Source organism: Phascolarctos cinereus, unplaced genomic scaffold, assembly GCF_003287225.1.
Source record: "Phascolarctos cinereus isolate Bilbo 61053 unplaced genomic scaffold, phaCin_HiC Scaffold_2;HRSCAF=192, whole genome shotgun sequence".
NCBI classification, from domain to species: Eukaryota; Metazoa; Chordata; class Mammalia; order Diprotodontia; family Phascolarctidae; genus Phascolarctos; species Phascolarctos cinereus.
In genome coordinates, this window is record NW_027555625.1 from 49,933,061 (window position 1) to 49,956,205 (window position 23,145).

Genomic DNA, 23,145 nt, shown 5'->3' on the forward strand with positions numbered 1-23,145 from the left:
CCAAGGCTTGGAGCGCTCGGTCTGCGAAACCCGGGAGGCAGGTATGGGCGGGGCCTGGAGCGGCCACGCGGGCCAGTCAATCGTCAGCTGAGGGCTGGGGGGAGGGGCGAGAACCCTTCTGGGCGTGCGTCGGAGGCTAGCAGCAAGTACGTTCCCACCCCCGAGGAAATCGAGCTAATTGGAAGCTGTCCGGAACTTCCTGTTAGTCCGTACTCCAACGCTGTCCGGGTGCTGGGGGAAACAGAGGAAGTGCATTAACCGTGTGTACCGCCAGGACTTCGCTCCCTTGACGCAAGGTTCCGGCCGATCGCAGGCCCCATGCCCTGCCCCGCCCGCCGCCGCCGCCGCCGCCTCCTCCCCGCAGCCGGGCGGGCGCCATGGCGGCTACTGCGGCGGCGGCGGCGGCGGCGGCGGCGGCCGCGGGGGACTGCGCAATGAAGCCGCTGCAGAGCGCCATGAAGCTGGCCCACGGAGCCATCGAACTAGACGCTGGCAACCAGCCTTTGGTGAGCGGGGCCGGGAAGCCCCCACGGGAGGGGGATTCGAGGGGGAGGGGCAGCCTCAAAGAGGAGGGAGGGAAGCCCCTGTGAGAACGGAAAGGGGGAGGGGCGGCCCTTGGAGGGTCCGAGGAGGGGCAGCCCCTGGGTGGCGGGGAAGCCCCTGTGGGGGACGAGGAGGAGGAGGGGCAGCCCCCGTGAGAAAGGAAAGGGGGAGGGGCAGCCCCTGTGAGGAGGGACACCCATGAATAAGGGAAGGGGTGCAGACCCCTCTGGAAGCCCTTGCCCATCGCCTACACAGCCCCAGAGCACCCCCGGGCTCCCTGTCCCTGAAGAAGAGGGGGTGACCGGGGGGGCTATCATACCGAAGCATTCAGGCATTGGGAGGTTTTCGGGCTCCCGATGGAATTGTCCCCAGTGACACTCACTGTATGCTCTCCTTAACTTTCCGGGGCCTCTTCAGTACAAAGTTTATGTATTTTTAAAGTGCCTACTGGGTGCCCCGAGCACAGGAGATGCAAAAATAGAAGAAAGAATGGTGCGGTCAGTCTGTGACCTCAGGGACCTTACCCTAGTCCACTGGGAGATGTGAAGGAGATGCAAATAAGCGTGCTCAGAGGTAGAGTGTGGTGAGGGAGAGTTAGCTTGAAAGATGAAGCACAGCCCTCTTTGCACGGTCCCGAACGGGAGGGCATGAGGACGAGCATTGGCAGCCCCACGAAGCAGGTGTAGGATTACCCCAGCGGGGCCGGGAGCTCCTGGGGGAACTGATGCTGCGGCCCAAAGGTCTCTTGGCCCAAATCTCCCTTCACCGAAAGCAGAGCTCCACCCTGGTGCTTCGGTCCCACCTAGCCGGAGATCAATCGGGCTTTTTATAACTAGAGATTCGATAGCTCCTCGGGGAGTTGTTGGGTCTAGAAGCCTGACTCCCAGCAGCAGTCAGGAAGAATAGTGGAGAAGAGCAAAGACCGTCAAGAAGGATTGTAGATAATTAGGAAGAAGAGAGCCAACTCCAAAGCTGGAGAGCAGGTAGAAAAGCCGGCTGAGCCACTAGACTGGCCAGGGAAGGAGGAAGGTGCTAAATGTCAGGTGTAGTATGAAATCCAATTTCCTGAATCTAGGTCCTTTTTTCTCAGTTTATTTCCTTGGGGAACAGGTTTTCCTTGATGTCAGGAATTCTATAGAGAATTCATATTGGCCTCAATAATTATCAAAGGTCATCAGTACTTTAAGTTACCGATCTGAGATGCTAGCGCCCCACTGATATTCCACAGCCCCAAACGGTGTCAAAAGGGATCTGCCCCTACAGTGTGTAGTTATGGTAAACTCCCCAGGGAATGTTTTAAAGATGCAGAGGAAGGAGATTACACATTTTTGAAAGGTACTCTCACAGCATCCCATAACCCCAGTAGACTGAATCATATGCCTTATGCCTTTGGCTAGAGGTTAATATGGGTACATTCTCAATGCATGAAACCATAAGTTTAATATATGGTTTTAGATTCCTACATATCCAACTAGGGGCTGAAAAAAGCTGTAAAGTAAGAGACAATTCAAGGATATTTCTGAATTAATTGATTTGCTTAAAATAAAAAAACCCTAAAAACTGAAAATTTTTAAAAGCTATGAGTTGTGGGAATAGGAAGGAAACTTCATGTGAGAAGTTTTGGCTGATGCTGCTTTTCCTATTCCTCTTAAGTGAAAGTTTCATTTCCTTCTTGTGTCTAAGGAGAAGTCAGAGAGAAGATGCCCAGTTGATTTCCAGTCACTTACTGCTTACTAATGATGTGGGTTAAGCTTTATAGACAGCAAGAATGCTTTAAAGTTGGAAAATTCGCCACATTAAATTTTAGATTGTTCAAATGGACTCTACTCCTTCAAAGTCTCCTGGTACTAATCAATAGTGCTGATTAGACTTTTGGAAGAGAAGAAACAAAATCAACCAAAAATGGGTGCAGTAGTAACAAAAATTGATAAATAGGGTTTAACCCAGGGGTGGGGAAGCTTCGTCCTTGAAGCCACATGTGAAGCACCACAGATTAGGACCTAGAGGGCCACATGTGGCCTCAAGGTCTCAAGTTCCTCACCCCTGGGGCCGTTGTTTGAGATGCTTGAGTTTTCTAGGCCGGTATCAGGTGGAGCAGTCCTTGATTGACTTTGCCCTTGCTGACCTCACCTTCTCCTTTCCTCTCTGGAAAATAGGAGGCTTATCTGGAGTACCTGAAGAGCATCCACTACATTTCCCAGGTGCTGCTGGAAGAAGCAGGGACTACAAAAGGTACCAAGGGACTCTGGCTCCCGGGCCCAGAAATGTTAATTCTGCCTTTGCTCTGAGCAGCTGCACTGGCTTCCATTACTTGGCAGGTCCTGTGTTTCAGGTTTTTTTAGATTTTTTCCAAACTTCTCGTAATAGAAAAGATTCAGCACTTGAAAGTTGAACATTGTCTATTTCACTTGTTTCCAAAGGGAATTCCAAGGGTTCTCAAGACTTGTTCCCTGTAGTCTCTTCAGGGGGTGTGGTTCTAGTTCCACAATGTTTCTCCCTAAGTGGAAGAGCCCTCTGCTCATAGTTGGATTATATTTTGTCCCATTGCTGACAATACATGAAACTAGGTAGGAGCTGTACTCATTGTTCTGTTGAGGAGAGGTCACAAGACCTAGTTTTCATTCCTGATGGGTCTTTAAAAGCTGAATCCCGCACTGGTATTGGAAGTCAAGTCAATTCTCCACCTTATGGTAGTAGCTCAAATATGTAAAACAGAAACAATAATTCTGGTGCCATCTTTACTTCTCAAAGAAGGCTCAGAGTATAAATGAGGACAGGAGGAGAAAAGACAAAACTGTAGGATTAGAATGTGTTCCTTGTGGGGCAGCTAGGTGGTGCAGTGGATAGAGCACTGGCCCTGAAGTCAGGAGGACCTGAGTTCAAATCCGGCCTCAGACCAAACACTTGACACTTACTAGCTGTGTGACCCTGGGCAAGTCACTTAACCCCAGTTGCCTAAAAAAAAAAAAAAGAATGCGTTCTTTGGGAATGTATATGTATGGCCTATATCACATTGTGCATCCTCTTGGGGATGGGGGTGGGGAGGAAGGGGGAGAAAAATTTTGAACTCAAAAGCATATGGAAATGATTGTTGATAAATCAAAATAAATTAATAGGAAAAAAAAGAATGTGTTAGTTGGGCTACAGTGGGGAAAGAAGTAGTTTTTGCTCACTTTACCCTTCATCTTGCCCTAGCTTAGGAAGATCCCTGTTTGGAGATCCAGCTGAACCCAAACTCACTCTGTTATCTCTCCATCAGAGGGGGGTGACACTGTGACTCCAGACACCCCAAAGATGCTAAAGCTGGCTGAGCAGTGTTTGGAGAGGGCCAGGTCAACAGCTGCCAAACTGGGTGAGTGCTGCGCAGAAGGAAGGGCTGTCAGGGACTTTGTTCTCTCTTTCCCCTTTGATACGAAGTGTGGCCCCTTTTCTTCTGACCCTTGGCTTTGTGTATCATGCAGGGACAGCCCGACTGAAACCGGCCATCCCTGTTCCGGGCCACAACCCAGCCAGCCGACACCGCAGGGTATATTCAGATGAGGGGGGAAAGCTATGTCCCTTCCTGCCCCCTGAAATCTTCCAGAAGCTGCAGGTGGTGGAGTCACAAAGTTCTAAGAAGTAAGAGGGGCAAAACTGGTATTAGACAGAGCCTTCCCAAGTGTCTGGGGGGGGGGGACTAGATGGGACGGGACAGGTCAGACTTGGTAGAACTCCGAAGCCTGACTTGAGAGCCTTACTCTGCTTCTCTTGCCTCCCTGGGCAGGCCCTTTGATTGCATGCGACAGCCTTTGAAATGGGCAGCAAGCTCCTGGAGAAGATAGGGGAGCCTAAGTGGGAACTGATAGGTCCAATTTGTTTCTCATCCCTGTCTGCAGACTGGCTTTTCCCATAGCTTGCTCCAGAATTCCTGAATGCAATGGAAAGTTCCTTGGCACCCTGTGGTCCCAAGGTTGGTTGGGTTAAAAGCAGGGCTGGGGAACTTGCAACCTCGAGGCCACATGGGGCCCTCTAGGTCCTCAAGTGAAGCCCTTTGACTGAATCCAGAGTTCACAGAACAAGTGTGTGTTGGGCTGTGGAGGTGCCCTGTGGTACCGGCCAGCACACCCTCCTCTTGTATGTTTGGAGCAGGGAGCTCTAGGAGGGGCCACTAGTACTCTGGCTGGCTCCAGGAACACCAGTCATTGCCAAAGCATGCTGAGGATGCCAAGGCGGTATGTCAATTTATGGAAACTTTGCAGGGAATTAACGCCGCTGGAAGAGGCTTCATTACAGAATCAGAAGCTGAAAGCTTCCTATGAGGCTCGGATGGCACGGCTGAATCCCAGCCAGGCTGTGCAGAAGACGTCCTTGGTGAGTGGGGCCTGGGCTCAGGCATTGGTCTCTGGCCACAGTGGAGAATCTGCTGGCCAAGGCTTGGAGAAGAGTCTCCATAGCTGGAATGGGAGCCGAGGTTTGGGGTGCTGGCAGCAGGGGTGGGCTGGGAAAGCAGGCTGCCCATGATAGAGGGAGCCTCACTTTTCTACTTCCACGCCACAGACTCTGTCTCTGCAGCGGCAAATGATGGAGAACTTGGTAATTGCCAAAGCCCGGGAGGAGACAGTATCCTTTCCAGCTCCTTTGGTTTTTGTACAGGAAGTGTAGAACTACAGCTCAGTTGGGAGTAGGAGGATTGAGAGCACTTTAAGCTCAGGGATGACCCGGGAGATGGATCTAACTTTGGCTGGCCCCAGAGAGGAGCTCTCTCCCGAGAAGCTTTTAGTCCTGGGAGTGGCTTTTATCTTTGCCTGAGTATCCCTTGGAATGACACCCCCAATTCTTAGCCACGGTGACTGGTCCTTTCAGCTCAGGGACTTAGACAAGTGCAGAGATGTAGCTCCTTGACTTGACTGCCCCAGCTACAAAGAAAGATGGAGGAACGCAGGCTGCGGCTGCAGGAAGCTGCTAACAGGTGAAGCTTAAATGTCTTTCAGAGAGTTTGGAAAGTGGGGATCCCATCACTGGTGTCCCTGAGTCACTGCCCCCACGCTCTCTCCATAGGAGGTTCTGTAGCCGAGTAACCCTGACCCCAGAAGAACAGGAGCAGAGAGCTCTTTATGCTGCTATCCTGGAGTATGAGCAAGACCACGTGAGTCCTGGCCTCTGGCTAGGAGGGGCGGGGTGGCAATGGGGCCTTCCTCACGCAGGGGGCAGCAGGAAGCCTTAGAAGGGGCTTCTCCTAGATTCTGGCAGGTGCGTCTAGGGAGGCAGCATGTCAGGGGGAGAAGCTGCTGGTGACTGTTGCCTCCTTTCTTCTGACAGGATTGGCCAAAGCACTGGAAAGCCAAACTGAAGAGAAACCCGAATGACCTCTCGCTGGTGACAGGCCTCATCTGCCACCTCCTCAGGTATGGGAGACCTGACCCCACCCACTCCCCCACCCAGTCTGGTTCCCTAAGAAGGACGGTAATTATTGCAGCTGATATTTATGGGGTCTTCAGATTGGCAAAGCAGGTTGCATTTATTGTCCCATTGGAGCCTCCCAGCCAGCCTGTGAATGGGGATTTACAGATAGACTTCCTGATGTGGAAGCTGAGGTCAGGGAGCCTGTGACTTGTCTGTGCTGTCTCAGCTTAGAAGTTGAACCCAGATCTTTTTGTCTTCAAATCCCATGTCAGGCTGCCTAGGGAGGCCTTGCCTGAGTTTCCTCATCTGTAAAAATAAGAAAGTTAGATTGGGGGGCTTCTGAGGTCCCTTCCAGTGATAGATCTATGTATGACCCTTTGAGCTCAGACAAATAAACATCTTGTCTGCCCTAGCTTTTTTCAGGCAGTACTAGAATTAGCAAGCCCAGGGTTTCTTCTGCTCGTTTTTAGCGAAGGATGTTGTGAGTCACTCAGCAAATATTTGTTAATCATCTTCTTCTTGCCAGGAGCTGGGCTAGGTGTTCAGTCGTTTTCAATTGTATCTGACTCTTTGTGACCCAATTCGGGGTTTTCTTGGCAGAGATACTGGAGTGGTTTGCCATTGCCTTCTCCAGCCCATTTGACGATGAGGAAACTGAGTCAAGTAGGGTAAAGTGACTTGCCCGGGGTCACTCGGCTGGTAGTGTCTGAGGCCAGATTAGAACTCAGGAAGAGACTTCTTCACGACTCCAGTCTGGGTGCCCTCTGCACTATGGCAGAGACACTAGACAGATGGAACTAGAGACACAAAGACAAATGGAGTGGCCCTTGCCTGTGGGGGAAATCACATACTCACGTCTAGGTATACACTAGACAGACCCTGAATGGGAAAAGGGAGGGCACTGGCAGCTGAGGAGAATCAGGAAAAGGTCGGGGACAAGGTGTGAAGGAAAACAGGGATTCTTAAGAGGCAGAAAGAGCCTGGTGTGCTCCCAGCAGAGGGCAGAGATTGGGAGGTATGTGAATGGGAGTAAAGGGTAACCTGGCTGGAGGGCAGTTGGCCCGACATCACCACCACCAGGGATGCCAAAGAAAGGGAGGAGCTTCTGTTTGCTGCTAGAGGGAAGAAGGAGGAACGTCTAGAATTTATTGAATAGGAGGGTGGCACGCTCAGCCCTGTATTTAAAGAAATCTGACACTTGGAGGAGAGATTGGATGCTGGAAGATCAATTAGGAGGGTCTGGGTGAAAAGTGATGAAGGCCTGAAAATGGGGGGGGTGACTGTGTGAGTGGAGAAAGGTGGGGGCAGAGATCCAGGACAGAATTTGTCAATGATTGGTTGTGTGAGGTGAATGCAAGGGAGAAGTACCCTCAGCGGAAATATACAGGTTCAGAAGAGGAGTGAGGATTTGGCAGAAGGAGGAGCCGAGTTCTGATCTGGCCTGATAAGGATATACACAGCTTGGACTTGGTGGGGTAACAAGTATGAAAGCCAGATTGCAGAGGGTTTGAGGAGTCAGAAGACAAGGTAGAGGCAATGAGGGTACACAGTTCTTTTTTTCCTCTTAAATGTCATTTCTTTGTTTTTGTCAATGAACAAACGTTTTCTCCTCCTTTTACCTCTACACCCCCTCACCACCATTGGAAAAGAAAAAACGAAAGTCTAGAGACAGTTTTGTTAAGGAGATTAACTGTGGGAGGAGAGATTTGGGACAATGGCTTGAGGGGATGGCAGAGTATATTGCAGGTAGAGAGACTTGAGCATGTCTGTAAGCAGCAAAGAGGGGAGTGGTAGATAAGGAAACACTGAAGATTTGAGTGGGAAGATGGGGGGTGGGGATGATTGCAGGGATAATGTACTGGAGAAGACAGGAGGGGATAGGACCGAGGCTACACTGGGGAGGATTCACCTTGGGGAAGAGAAGGTTACCTGTTCATCAGAAGCTGGAGTAAAGGAGGAAATGGAAGATGCTGTCAAGGGGTGATAAGATGTAGAGAAAGGAAGAAGGAGGAGCTGACAGCAGTGGCCTCTTTGGGAGAAGTGATAAATGAGAGCTTGGACAAAGAGTGTGGAGGGCCAGAGGCCGTCAGCTGCACTGTGGGGAGAGACCAAGTGCATGGACTCTCAGCCTGTGATCAGGGGAGATAGAAGGCTGAAGTCAGGCTGGAAACAGGAAATCCGGCATCCAGAGATCTTTCTATCAGGCTGCTTTGACTCTCCATTTTGATCCTTTAGATTTCAATAGCCCTTCCTAAATGCCTAGAACCGTTTTGTGTGGGTAGAGTCTTCCTATGAGAGAGGTAGGTCAGGTAGGAATTGGACATCTCATTACCATGGGGAAATGCAGGTCTGAAGGAACTACACGCTTTATCCCTGGCCACACAGTGATTTCTGCAGCAGAAGGATCAGGAGCTGGGTCCCTGGCCTAGCGGTCCTTCCCTGGTGTCACGGCTGACTCAGTGCTTCTTAGCTGCATTTTTAACTAGCTGCTCTCCCTTGGCTTCTAGTTTCCCTGACCATCCAGTCTCCCAACTCCTGAAGAAGCTACAGTGTGCCGTATACAACAGGCTGTATCCCATTATCAGCAAGCATGCTGCCGACTCTAAGACCGGCCTGGGTTGCCCTTCCCTTTCCCTGGACACAAATGGGCTGCTGGCCCCTGGCAGTCGGCGGCTTCGAGCTTCCCAAAGCCTCTACTGCATGTTCACCCTCCCTGAGCCTGTCAGGCTGAACCAGGAAAACTCACCAGCTGGCCTCCCCACCCCGCTGCCACATCCTGGCCCCTCGGACAAAGAAACGGAAGGCAGCTCCACAGGTTCCCCTTCCCCCCTGGTGGATGTCACTCCCAGTCTGCTGGACAAGGACAGCTCCTTTGAGGACCTGGAGCATCTCTTAGCAGCTCCAGACACCTGGGCCCGAGGTCCTGGGGGGCTCACAAGGTCACCGACCCCTGGCAAGAAGCCAGTGACATTGCCGGAGCAGCTGAGGAGCATTGTAAAGGATGTGCACAATGCCATTGGTGAGGGTCAGCCACTGGGCAGTGACGGGAGGGGGAAGAAAAGGGAAGTCTAAGTTAGAGCCAAAGATCAGATATTACACTTGTTTCGCCCCACCCAGGGCTCTTCTGAATCTCCTGTTCTGATGTTCCTTGGCCACCAGAGGGAGCCATGTCCCACCCAAATTTGGCCTTCCGTCGCCTTGGTCTTGAGACAAAATTAGCCTTGCTCTCCTGAGCAGAGATTGCTTGTTCCTACTGTTAACTGCTACTTCCCCCTGGAAGGCCCACAGATATCAGGAGCCCGATGGGCCTAAGTGGCTGTGACCAGGTGGCATGGTAGGCTTCCCAAGAAAGCCTCAGGTAGTAGTAGTAGGGAGAGTGGTGGCCAAGGGGTTGAGGAGAGGGGAAGAAGAGCAGCCCCATTCCTTTAGTTCCTGCTGAATTCTCATGCAGACCCCAGTTACTGAGAGGGGCAGAGGTGGACTCAGTGTACATAGCCCTCCTCCTTTTCACGAGCAGTCTACAGCTCTGCTTTACCCTTCTGCTTGTGTGGGTCTAACCCTGGACTCTGAGGTTAGCTGCAGCTTGGGCATGCTGTGCTTATGGTGCTTGGAATAAGCTCAGGAGCAGCTCGGGGGACACAGGTCTCTAAGAAAGGAAGGTTACCTCCCCTGAGTCTTTACAGAGTCTCTCCTGGTTAGCATTCACAGATAATAGCCATTAAGATAGATATACAGGGTCGAAAAGCTTCTGCCCGTTAGATCAGGCAAATTCCTGTGATGCCTGGCCGCCTACAGATACAGCATCTGTGGGAAAATAGGAGGCCCCAGAAGGTGTTAGGCATGAACCCCTTGGGGATTAGGGAGCAGGATAAGAGCGAATTTCAGCAGCCAGTGTGGACTATTCCACAGAGATCTATTATGCAATAAAGGCCACTGGGACCTGGGGCTCCTTAGCATTTCCCATGGCCTCTCATGAATGTCCTTAATTCTGCTCCCGGCAGACAGATTGCTTTCCCTTACCCTCCTGGCATTTGAGGGCTTAAACACAGCTGCCTCCAAGGATCGATGTCTGGCCTGCATTGAGGAGCCCTTCTTCTCCCTGCTATGGGCGCCGCTGCTGGCTCTCTACAGGTATGGCAGCTCAGGGTGTCCGGTTTGCCGTATCTAATGGTGCCTACTCTTCATCATGAGCCTTCTCCCTTAATCAGACTGGTATCCTCGTTGCCTGGCAATTAGAGCTGGCCAGAGGCGGAATGGACACCTTTGGGAGGTGGTGGCTTTCCCGCATCAGAGGTCTACCAGCAGAGATTGGGAGACAACTCACCCCACCTGTTATGGTTAGGATTCCCTTTAGGTGTTCTTTACATGGCCACGGAGGTTTCTTCTAGCTCTGAAATTCTGTGAACCTGTGGAAGACAAAGCTCATTTTTTCTTCTGTTCCCTTTGCTTCTCCGAGGTCCCTAGGCCACTCCTGCCCTTAAGGATTTCCTCCTCCATATACTTATTTTGTTTATCAATCACTTAGTTCTTATGCGTAGGAAACCACTAAGTAGCTAAACCGTAAGTTCTCTGTGGTCCAGGACCGTGTCTCATATTATCTTTGAAGCCTTTCTGTGACTATAACCCAAGATCATATTTGCATTTCTTTTACCTACTTGAATTTATCTCACTGTACATAATGTCTTTTGGCTCATTTTTAGCTTTTCTTCTTCAGACACTAGTTGTGTGACGCTGGGCAAGTTACTTAAACTGTTTCAGCTTCGGTTTCCTTCTCTGTAAAATGGGGATAGTAGTAGCACCTACCTCACAAAGCTGTTGTGAGGATGAACTGAGATAACACATGTAAAGTGCTTTACAAATATGAAGGCAATTATATAAGTGGTAGTTATTATAAATGCCTCTTATTTTACATCTCAGGCTATTTGTTTTCTCCTGATAAGAGGTTTACTCTTCCTTGGTTCTAAATGAACCTGTTTTTGAGGGGGGAGGTGGGGACCAATTCCACTAATGAAGCTATTTAAAATTTCTTTTTTATTTTTTAAACCATTTTAAGAATCAGTGCTGTTTACTAAGGTGCCGACTGTCCCCTTTGTACCTTGCTAGCTCTCCATGATTTTGCTGAAATGTTAGGTTACTATGTGATTACAAAACACACTTGTTCTGCAGTAACTCAAGTCAATTCCTGTGCCTCAGATTCCATGCTTTAGGGCCTGCTCGTGTGAATCCTTCCTATTTTCGGTCATTTTTTCCCCCTTATTTGAATTTTGACATCCTGTACTTCACAACTACCTGGTTCATGGCCTGGTTATACTTCATTATTCATTACCTGGTTAGCTTATTAACCTTGGCTGTGAAGACTAAAAGACAAAGAAGGATCCAGAAGCTTTGTTTCCCCTAGTCTCGTCTGTTTTAGACGTTCCCTCTCCTCTCTACTAAAAGGGCAGCTTTTGTCTTCTGTGTTCCTCTTGTTTCTTTAGAAAGTTTTCCAGTTTTACTTCTCGTCTTAATGAGAACTCATTCCTTAACCCATTCTGGAGAGGGGGAGTCGATCCTTACTCTTCTATAGCCATCTGTAGGAGTCTGTCTCGTTTTGGGTTGGGTGGCGTTACTCTTTGCATTTCAGGTCTTTGTGGTTCATTGCTCATCCTCTCGTCTCATCTTTCACCACAGACTTGGGGATTGTCTTTGTGTGTGCCCTTAGTATGGTTTCTGAAGAACCATCCAACTTGATTTTCCTTGGACCTGACAGGGAATTCCCAACCCTCATTCTCACACATGCCCACCTGAGACCAGTATGAAGGATCACCCCACAGTGCTTTGGTGGGAAGGGCTGAGGTACAGATAACCCCACCCACCCACCCTCCCATTCACAGAAGTGCCCTGCGTTAGGAACCTCAACCCCCTGAGTCAGCCTGGATCTCTGAGACTGCCTTCCCTGTGCCGTTGTTCCTGCAAGCCAAGTCCAACCCTCATCTCTCTTCTGACAGGATCGTCTACCAGGCCAGAGAAACAGCCCTCAGCAGGAGTATGGAGTTCTGTGGAAACATGCCTCCGTCTACCTTAGGCATCGCCTCCAAACTCTTCCCTCAGGAGTCGGGGCTCAGAGGCTCAGGTTCCTACCCTTACTGTACAGCAGTCCAGGAGCTGGGACTGATGGTTCTGGAGAGCTGTCCGCAGAAGAAGTTGGAGTGCATTGGTAATAGGAGGGGCAGTCGGTCATTTGTGCCTGGGGGAGGCGAGGAGTATGCCTGTCTCATGAAAGCCTCCTCTTCCACACCTCACAGTTCGATCTCTTCGCATAATCTGTGAATGTGCTGAGGAATACTGCGGCGCCAGGGAGTCACGCCTACAGCCCAGCACAATGGCCATGTGAGTATCATGCCCAGTTCTGGGACCCTGGTGTCTGCAGGGTTCCAGGGCCCTGGAAATGGGGTTTCCTGCCGGCACGCCACATTAGGAGTGCACAAGCAGTAACATCTGCTTAGAATCCCTGGCTCAGTCTTACCTTTGTCTGGCAGCAGCACTGGTGTTCTCCATACCATCCCCTGAGGCTCCCTTTTTAAAGGCACGAGCAGCAGGGGGATGTCTTTGTTTGCTACAGAAGCCATGCATAGGGCTGGGCTGGCTTCAGAGATGTCTTCCACTGAACCTAGTCAGTTACCCCCAGAAAAGTTGATGTGGGTGCAGCTTCTGCATCTGAAGCCAGAGGAATGGCCTGATTGGCATCATGGCCATCAGAGTCAGCTAGGGGATGGATAGATGGTTTTTCCTATGAACGCATTCAGTTTGTGCTGCTTGGAGCCTGGTTACAGAAGACTTCCACTGTAGCCCCAGAGGCCTATACTGTGGTGTAAGCCAAGAAGCCCTTCTAGGCAGCTCTAGGATAGAGCCCTGGGCCTGGTCATGATGACCAGGGTTCGTAGTCTGCCCAGAACACCTGCTAGTTATGTGACCCTGGGCAGATCACTTAACCCAGCCTCATTTTCCTCATCTGTAAAATGGGGATAATAATAGCACCTACTTCCAAGGTTGTTGTGAGGATCAGATGAGATAGTAGTAAACATTTATAAAGTGCCAAGGCTCTGCCAGGCAGGGTGCTAGGTGATAGTGACACAAATAGGAAAAGGAAGGTAGTCTCCGCTCTCAGAGAGACTACAATCTAATGGGGGAAGACAGTGCACAGAAGGAAGCTGTGGGTGAGGGAAGAGTGCCCAGAGAGGACAGAAGCCCAGAGGAGTGCAGCCGGGTAGAACCTGTGTAAGATGCTTTACATACTTAAGGTGTTAGCTGTTATCATTCCTTTAGGGAAATACATTGTGCCTGCCTTCCCCATCCCCTCCTTGGAAAGTCTTTGACCTTAGACCATGCCAGCCCCCAGATTTCATTCAGCCCTGCCTTTCCTGGGCTGAAAACTGGAGACCTAGATCAGGAACGATCACTCCGGGACTCTGGACCCCAAAGCTCATACTCAGTATATGCCCCCCCCCCACCAGCCAGGGCAGAGGGCTGGGAGCAGAAGGATTCCTAGGAAGCACCCTTTTCACCCTCACTTCATAACGTGACCCTCATTTCCCTGTTCCCATCCCGCTCAGGTGCTCTGTCCTGCATCCTGAGTTTAAATGCCACTACTTTTTCTTGTTTTGGGGTCCCAGAGACCCCTTGGTTTCTTTATCCTCCCTGCTCCTCCTCCCACCATCTGAGCCCCAGAAGTTGGGCAGCTGCCCACCTCTCCTCTCACTATTTCCTGTCCCTGTCTCTCTTAGCCATCACCCCCCACATTGGGATCTTATTCTTGACTGTCCCAGCCTGAAGCAGCTTCCTCCTAAGCTAGGCCAAGTGGGAAAGGGGCTGAGATCAAGAATAAGACGACCCTGGTCTGGGCAGTTGGGGATTAGGCGGGTCCTAGATGCTGTGGCTCCCCAGCAGCTGTAGTTGATGGGTCGAAGTGTGACCAGCTTCTTCTATCTCTTCCCTCCTCCTTCTGCGGGCCTCCGAGGGCCATGGGATCGCTGTGAAAGCTGCAGTGATCCTCCGTTCAGGAATCCCTGGGTGCAAAGGTGTGATCTAGGCTAGTCTATGAACAGGTCTGCACTTTCCTTTATTCATTTATAAAATGCATATGATAGCATATACTGCAGAGGGTTCCATGAAGGGCGAAGGAGATATTGTGTAAAAAGGCATTTTGCGGACCTTAAGGAGCTATATAGACGTGAACCATTGCTGTGATTGCCCAGGGGCAGGTTAGGAGGAGATAGACGCTGTACACAGCACCATTTTGCTGAGGCCTCCAAATGTCTCCTTTTGAAGCCTGGACTGCAGCTGTTTTCCCCTGTATTTAGGGTTGGATTTGGTGCAAGAGGGGCTTGTGACCCACTGTGTTCAGTGGTCATCTCTCTGTAGATGATTCTCAGAGCTCTTTATCCAGGCCTGAGCTCAGTCTCGCGTCACCGGCTGCCACTTGGACATCTCAGAGTCAGTGTCCCATCGACATCTCAAATGTAACACGTCTGGCACAGAGCTCATTACCTCTCCCCAAAACCTTCGTCTCTTTCTAACTTCCCTGTTATTGTCAAGGTACCACCACCTCCAGGTCACCCAGTCTCTGCTTTGTCCTCACTTCCTCACTCGCACTCAGTCTGCATATCCAGTTTGTTGCCAAGTCTTTTCATTTCTGTCCTCACAAGGCTTCTTGGATATGCCCCCTTCCGTTCTCTGGTGCTGCCCCTGCCCTGGTGCAGGCCCTCCCCTCACATCTGCCTGGACCTTTGTAGTAGCTGCTGGTTGGTCTCCCTGCCTTGAGGCCCTCCCCAGGCCAGGCCATGCCTCCACGTGGCTGCCAGAGTGACCTTGCTAAAGCAGAGATCTGCCCAGGTCACCCCCAGCCCACCCCACCTCCACTTTAGTAAAATCCAGGATGTGTTTAGGTTTTAAATGCCTTCACAGCCTGGCCCCTTTCTACTTTTTCAGTCTCCTCCCCACACACACACCCAGATTTCTCTAAAACCATCCCCTCCATCATTTCTTGTAGCACAGTAGCATTCCATCATATTTATATGCCATCACTTGTTCAGACATTCCCAGACTGATGAGCACCCCCTCGGGCTCTAAATCTGTGACACCATGAAAAGAGCTGCCCTAAATATTTTCATACATAGGGGTCCTTCTTTCTTCCTTTGATTTTTTTTGGGAATAGACCAAGTAGTGGGATAAGTCAAAGGGTATGTAGCATTGAATAGTTTTGGGGCTTCATTCCAAACTGCTTTCCAGAATGTCTCTTTTCCAGCCTCTTAAGTATTCCTCCCCTCTACATACTCTGTGGTCTAGCTACATTGACCTTCTTCATGTTCCTTGAGCAAGACATCCCATCTCCTGACTCCACACTTTTCCACTCTCCCCCATGCCTGGAATGCTCTCTCTCCTTATCTCCACCTCCTGGTATCCCTGGCTTCTTTCAAGATAGTTCAGATCCCTCCTTGAAGAGGCCTTTCCAAGTCCTTCCCCACTGCGAGTGCCTTCTCTCAGAAATGACCTTCCATTTCCACTCTATATGTCTTGTCTGTACAATTCTTTGTCTGTTATCTCCCCAGTTAGGACGTGAAGTCCTTGAGGGCAGGGACCACATTTCTGCTTTATCAGAGTGCCTGGTGTAGAGGGGAATCGGTGCTTAGTAAACACTTGTTGACTGCAAAACAGACGCATAAATAGGAGACAATGGGAAGGGAGCAGGGATGGCAGTAAGCAAAGCAGAAAAGCCATACTTGACTGACTGCTACGTGTTGGGCACTAATCTAGGTGCTGGGTAGACAAAGGCCAGCAAAGTGTCACTCCCCACCCTCAAGTAGCTTATCGGAGGATGCATGCACACATATAAAAATACACAAAGTGAATATGTGAGTGTAATTTTGGTGGGCAGAAGACAGTTGGCAAGATGTCAGGAAAGGCCTCATGTAGAAGGTGTTGCTTCAGCTGAGCTGTCAAGGACAATGGGGATTCTGAGAGCTATGACTGAAAATAGTCGTTCCCATCTCTGGGCACAGCCCGTTCAAAGGAATGGGAGAGGGGAGGGTCATGGTTGAGGGACAGCAAGGAAGCCAATTGGAGGGATCATAGAGAGCAAAGAACAGTAGGGAAAAAGTGAAGGTGGTGGTGATGGTGGGTGCTATCTGCTGAATGAGGCACAGAAGAGTGGGACAGGGGCACCTGTGGAGAGAGCAGCTGCCTGAACATCCCTTCCCAGGAGGGCCTGGGGACTGCCCTCAGAACTGTGTGGCTCCTGGCCACCAGCAGGCAGGATTCCTTCCCCTGGTGTTCACATCCTTTGCTCACTCAGATATCCATAGCAGGGGCGGTAGAAAACAGGCTCTGTATCCCAGGGAGGGTGACCTTCCTGGTGGGCCTTCCAGGGCCCAGTCTCCTGTGGAATGCAAACTGAGGGGGCAGCCCGACAGGCCCTTGGGTTCTGGCCTGATGTTCAAGGGTAAGGTGACCTGCTGTTGGCAGCAGCATGAACCAGAAGGATCTGCTGCGTCCTGGGCTGCCAGCATTTCCTGACCCCCAGCACCGAGAAGAGGACTACTGCCAGCCCCTACCTTCCCACCCCTTCTCTGCACCAGAGCTGAATTTACGTGGGAATCTTACAAATGGGGAGAGGCAGGGAAGGGGCTGGAGCCAGCTGTGATGGGCCCAGAGTAAGGCACACAATCCAGTGGGGGAAAGCCTACTTGAAGTCGCCTGGCAAGTGCTAGAGAGGCTTCCCTTAAGGCCTGTCCTGCCCGTCCACTGTTTATGGTAAGGGTCATGCTGGCCCAGAGGGCACTTGGGCATCTGCCCAGAGGCAGGAAAGGCCTCTTATATTTTTCTTCTTTCCATTAATCTACCATCTTGAATTGACCTCAGCTTCAGGGTACCCTAAGTTTTGCATTTTTAACGATTTATTAATAGAACTTTAACAGTAAATGTCAACACAACCAACTTACTTTGTAACAATTTATATTTAAATGAATTTTAATGCATAAAATTTCATCTTCACCATCTTTGTCCTCCATTCCTCCTCATTTTCCTCTGATGTGCTTGTTCTGGTGCTGACTGCATTTCATAAAGTTGTCTCCACAGTTACACGCCTCATGTGAATTTTATGTATTAATAATATCCCATTGTCAGTGGGCCACAATTTAGGTAACCATTTTCCTAGTTTTGGACGTTTAGGTTCTCTCTCTCTCTTTTTTTTTTTCAGTTATGAATAATGCTGCTATGAAAACATTGAACAAATTCCTCCTTTTCTTGTTTTTGATAACATCTTAGAGTGTATTCCCAATAATGGGATTGCTGGTCAAAGGATGTGATTTTTTTTTGTACTTGTACAAAGAGAGATTGTTCTACAATAAGATTCATCTGTCTTGCCATTCCACCAAAAAAAGTTATTGTGCCTCTTTCTCTGCAACCCCACTGGCATTAAATTATTTGGGCCAATGTTACAGGTGTGAGATGGTGCCTTAAAGTTGTCTGATTTGCATATCTTTAGGCATTAGTGAGGTTGAGCATTTCTTTTTTTTTTATGTGAGGCAATTGGGATTAAGTGACTGGTCCAGGGTCACACAGCTAGTAAGTATCAAGTGTCTGGTCTCAGACTAGATTTGAACTCAGGTCCTCCTGACTCCAAGGCCAGTGCTCTATCCACTGTGACACCTAGCTGCCCCAGGTTGAGCATCTTTTCAAGTGGTAATCAACGATTGGTGTTACCTCTTTTGAAAAAACTCTATTCATATTCTTAGGCCATTTTTCTGTTGTGACTTATAAGTTATTTTTGTTATATTTTACCTGTTCCTTATGCATTTTAAATGTTTTTGTCTGTCATATTTACCACAAATGTTTTTCCTAATCTTCTATTTTTAATTCTATAGAAATTTCTTTATTTTATGCAAACACCATCTATTTTGTCACTAATGATGCCTTTTTTTTTTTTGGTTAGGCAATTGGGGTTAAGTGACTTGCCCAGGGTCACACAGCTAGTAAGTGTCGAATGTTTGGTCTGAGGCCAGATTTGAACTCAGGTCCTCCTGACTTCAGGACCAGTGCTCTATCCACTGCGTCACCTAGCTGCCCCTAATGCCTTCTAGTTTTAATAGAAACAAGTTTACCCCCATAATTCATTATTCCATGTAGAAAACAGAAATATAATTTGTTCATTAGTTTTAGTATTTGGAATAAGCATGGGAGATTGACAGATTTCTTTCCGTCTAGGCAATACTAAGAATAACCAGAAGAAAACATCAGGAGACAAATCAGACTTGTTACGTAGGCCCCCCTATAAAATGATCTCAGATGTAGCTTCCACGTGTATTTTTCCTTTCCTGGATCTTTGCCCATCCCCACTGCGCTGCTGTTTGGTGTGGATAGCACCATGCCCTTCCATCCTTGACCTCAGCCTGCCTTCCCTCTGGATGCTAAGCTTTGATTCCTTGATTTGACTGGAATTCCTGAGCTGTTATTCTTAGGCCAAAGTACACTGACTGAGTTCTAAGCCAGCTCGGTGGTGCAGGGAGTAGAGTGCTGAGTTCACATTCAGCCTCAGATACTTACTGTGTAGCTCTGGGCAAGTCACTTCGCCTCTGCCTGCCTCAATTTCCTAAACTGTACTATGGGATTAATAATAGATCTACCTCCTACGATTGTTAGGAAGATCAGATGAGATAGTATTTGTCACGTGCTGAGCGTAGTGTCTGGCACAGAGTAGCTGCTCCACAGATGCTTGTTTCCTTCCTTTCTTCCTGTGATTTTTGGTTTCCCTGCAGTGGTGCCGATGATCTGTTACCCATCCTGTCGTATGTAGTATTGAAGAGTAACCTCCCCCAGTTGGTGTCTGAATGTGCAGCGCTGGAGGAATTCATTCACGAGGGGTAGGAATGGGACTGAGGCTGAAGGGGCTGGGGAGGTCAGGAAGGAGGGCAGACTCCTCTGGAATCTTTCCAAGAAGGTCTTGCTCCTCTTTGGGCAGAAATCTGGCTGCTGGAAGGGGATTGGGAGAAAGGGCTAGAATCGGTACACAAAGCGGCTGAGCGCTCTTGGCTGGGTCAGTGAGTCTGGCCAGTTCTTTTCTCTGGAGCTCTAAGCCAGTCAGTTATCCTGGTCTTTGTTCCTGGTTAATTGTTCAGAATTACTCTGTACTTAGCCATCCAGAGCAGTCATGACACAGAAGAGAACATCCCAACCAGAAGTGGGATCTGCAGATAGTTACATATGGTGGGGGCTTTTCTTCCCAAACTGTTATTTGTCTTAAAATTGTTGGGATCTTTCTTGTTCCCACACCCACCTCACTGATTTTATTGGACCTGGAGTCTCACCTTAGACCCTCTTTGATTTCTAGGAAGTTAACACGGAGCACATGACTTCTTAGAAATGCCTTTTTTTTTAAGCCAAAGTCATTAGAAGACAGAAACAGAAAAGAAAGAAAACCCCTAGTTCTATCATCCCCACTGTCACGTCCATTGTGTCTTTTCCCTTACCCTCATCTCCTTGGATATGGGAAGAGGAGACATGAGGCCACCCCTCTCTTTGGGGTCAGAGCCATTCTTTAGTTAGCTGACAGTTCTGCTCATGAAACTTGACAACTCAGCCGCTCCCTGGGGTATGACTTGGGGAGCAAGCTGGACCAGTGGACCTTGGAGTCATCTGAGCCTTAATATGATGGGACAGGAAAGGGAGGGAGGGAGCCTGGAGGAGACCATGGATAATGGCAGAGTGTGAACATTCTAGAAGGCGGTCTCCGTGGGAGCGTCGGCACCCCCGCCCCCAGGGAGACCCTGGATGTGTGAGGGGCCCTTCAGACTCTCCCTGGGCAGCCCCTACACCCTGGTCACTCGGCCACTCCTTGGAGTTGGGTGCTCCAGCTTGTGCTGCCACACCTCCTCAGCCTCATGCAGAAAACGTCTCCTCTCATTCTCAGCTTATCCACACGTTTTATTTACAAAGGCGAGAGTTGCCAAGATTCATAACCCTTTGGCCCATCAGGTGTCCTCCGAGTTGGATAAAAATGGAGTGTAAGTTTACAGAGTTCAGTAAACCTCCAACTTAACCATGAGCTCTTCCTATTCCATTTGAGTCTGTCCATCTCCAGGGCCCAGTGCTGTACCTTGCACACAGTAGGTGTTCAGTAAGTGCTTGTTGAGTTTCCTTCCAGCTTCCCTGGTGGTCCTGCTTTTCTGAAGAGCTGCTCAGTCTGCTCCAGCCAGAAGCCAGTCCTGAAGGGCAGAAGAAAATGTAGGGGCACATGTGTATGATAGCGGAGGAATCCCTTGAGAGAGGGCTTGGCCCTAGAACGATGCTGAGGCCAGTCCTACTGGATCGTGTCCCCACACTGACGATGGCCTCTGTCTGACCTCTTTGTGCCAGGTATCTTATTGGAGAAGAAGGTTACTGTCTGACCTCCCTGCAGAGTGCTCTGAGCTACGTGGAACTGCTGCCACATGGGACTTTGGTGAAATAGCAGGAAGGAAGGAGGCGCTACTCCAGTCTTGCTGGTCCGTAGAGGAGGATGGAGCAGCCATCCCTGGGAGATCTATGAAGATAAGACCTGCAGACGCCCATCCCTTCCCTTCCCCTCTTCCCAGAGAGAGCTGAGCTGAGGGACTTCTGCCTTGAAGTCTGAGTTTGCCTGTGGCAGGGCTTGGGCAGGTCTCCTTTTCCATGCTGCCTGGGTAGTTTTGGTGGTTTGAACACAGTTGGAGAGCTCTCTCCTAGCTTTATTTATCATATCAAGTTCTCCTAACCTTCGTGCACCAGAGGCAGTGGAACATTCTGGGAAATGGGCATGAAACTTGAAAAATGTGGCTTCTGCCCTTGATCTCCTAGGTGTCTCACCGCCACCTGGGCATCTGCTCTTGGGGAGGCTCATGAGAAGCTCTTTTCCGGCGCTAGGAGAAAACCCACTCCCCATGGGCAGCCAATGACACGAGCAAGACTGGCATCCTCAGTCCAGCTTTCCCCAGGGCCCAGGGCATCTGCTTTCCTTCCCAAGGCCAGGGATGGGGAAGGGACTTCAAGCAAAATTGGGATATTCCCAAAACTCCCAAGATGAGCCCCAAGCTGCTTGCACTTGCTTCTGTGAATGCGGCTGTCGGCATTCAGTGAGGCAGCCAGGAAGTCCTTACTGTCAAGCCCTGCGCTGTCACCGTGAATGGTTGACTTAGTCATTGCTGTAGCCCTCTCCCCTCTGTCAATGCTGCCACCCTAGGTTGGTAAGGGAGCCACCCTTCCTATCCCCACCGTCTGGCTTGTCCTGTCACAATCCCTCTATTCCTAATTCCCAATTTGGAGGCTAAAGCTCTTGAGGTTGGCATGGCGAGCTCTGTACCCTATCTTCTCTCGGTGGGGCCCAGTGGGACATTCCATCTGTCCCTTGGCTTCCTGAGAGCCTCACGGGTGTGTGCCTTTGATGAGGGATAGAGCCAGGGAGAACACGTTACAAACGGGGAGCATCCCCTGAGGAGATGACATGGTGAAGTGCCCATCTAAGAAACTGAACAAAGAAATTGAACCGTCTCCCACCCCTGAATCAGCAAACTAGAGGGAAGGCTCCATACTGCACCTAACTGTGAGGGACTCTGGGCCCCACGGATCCTCTTCTGCTATCTGACCAGAGTGTGAGGTAATGGGTCTGTCCGCTCTGCAGGAGCCAGCGTTGGCAAAGGGGTTGCCTTGCCTGCAGACAGGTGCCAGAGTGGGCCCTATAACCCACATATATATCACCAACAGCTACAGGATTCAGGTGCCCAACTATTTTGCCAAGTTTTTAGAACAGTTGTGGAGCCAATCTTGGGCTCTGAGGTGGTTTTTCTAACCCCTACCCGGAGAGGAGAATCCCAAGGTGATGGACAGGGAAGCCCCGAGCGGAGCTGCCTTAGTGTGTGCATTCAGAAAAGAACCGGGCCCAGCACCAGCATGTCTATCTGTAGTAGGTGAACATGGCATGGGCCCCTTGGCAGGCCCGGCCACCCCCAGTGAGCCTGAAAATACCAGGATCCAACAGTCACTCCCCTTTACATTTATTTGTCTTGGTGTGTCCCTGTCCTCCACAGAGCCAGAATGTGAAGGAAAGAGAGTTCTGTGAAAATTCCCCACTCTGGTCGTGGTGTGGGAGCACCCCTGCTCCAGCGCGGGGAAGCAGGGCCAGGCCTGTGAATATGCTCCTGGGTAGGCTTAGGGAGCGGTGACTTGCAGGCTGCACACAACAGACGCACTGCTCAAATTTGACACTCACCCAGGACTATTCTGTGATCCCTGTCAAGGGGTTGGGACCCTGCACTGGAGACCAGGGGCGTCTGGCTTACATTTCTCCTGAGAAACCAAGGAGCAGAGGAGAAGGGACTGGAAGCCCAGCTTGGGGTGCGGGATTCTTGGGCTTGCTTTTTTCCCCCCTTTGTGACTGGTTACACTACCACTGTATCTTAACTTCTTTGTGGGGCCAGACCATTCTAGAGATCTTCCTGGAAAAAGCCCAGAATTTCTAAACTATTTTGAGATAGGAACAGCTGTGCTATATTTATTTATTTATTTATTCGTTCGGCGTGCCTTGCTGTGCACTAGAATGTGTCTGATCTGGCTCCTCTATATACGTCTAGGAGAGTCTGGGAATAATTACACTCTCCGTGTGTTAGGGACGCTGAGGCTTATCTTGATGATTATGGTTTGGTTGCCCTCCCACCTCCCCACCCCTCTTCCACTTTGTGCTGTGCAGTGCAGGTGATCTTTTCCACCCCTGAATGAACATGGAGCTGTCCAGAACCTCTGGTTCTCAGATGAGCCCCAGAGAGAGCTGCCACTCACACTGATAGCTTGGTCCTTGCCCGTGGTAATGGCTGGTCTGGCTCTCTCCTGATGATCTCTCTCCCCAGCCCCGGCTTTTTGCTCCAAATTAGGAGTCCACCCAGGGCTTTTCTTGTGTTCTCTCCTAGGTCAATGTGAATCCTTTGATGTCCTATGGGCAAAAACTAATCAAGTCCTACTCACCCTCCCACTTATGTTTGTAAAGGGCCTTGAAGGCCCTAGGTGGGGCAGGAGTGTCTGCCAGACTCCAGCTTGGCTTTGGCCCTGCTGCATCTGGGACTGTGATAGTGTGTCAGAAAGGCCCAAAGGCTGGGGAAATAAACAGGTCACTACTAGCCTTGTCTCTGCCTGGCTTGTTACTCTTTGACATTACCTACACAGATTGGTTTAAGCCTTGGG

General features: G+C 50.0%; 1 protein-coding gene across 2 annotated transcripts; it reads left to right on the forward strand.

The window, feature by feature from the left end:
• The first annotated feature begins 341 nt into the window (after window positions 1–341).
• Window positions 342–23,081, forward strand: VPS9D1 (VPS9 domain containing 1). Of its 2 annotated transcripts, XM_020989110.2 has the most exons (15): window positions 342–506; window positions 2,700–2,775; window positions 3,803–3,895; window positions 4,005–4,161; window positions 4,782–4,893; window positions 5,080–5,142; window positions 5,439–5,491; window positions 5,581–5,668; window positions 5,842–5,927; window positions 8,433–8,944; window positions 9,927–10,056; window positions 11,913–12,121; window positions 12,210–12,294; window positions 18,717–18,821; window positions 20,314–23,081. In XM_020989110.2, exons 1-15 carry the CDS (start codon window positions 378–380, stop codon window positions 20,405–20,407), a joined length of 1,992 nt encoding a protein of 663 aa, XP_020844769.1. In that variant the 5' UTR covers window positions 342–377; the 3' UTR covers window positions 20,408–23,081. The 2 variants fall into 2 exon arrangements, with proteins under 2 accessions (XP_020844769.1, XP_020844770.1); XM_020989111.2 differs by lacking the exon at window positions 342–506 and having other exon boundaries at window positions 3,739–3,895.
• Window positions 23,082–23,145: the final 64 nt, after the last annotated feature.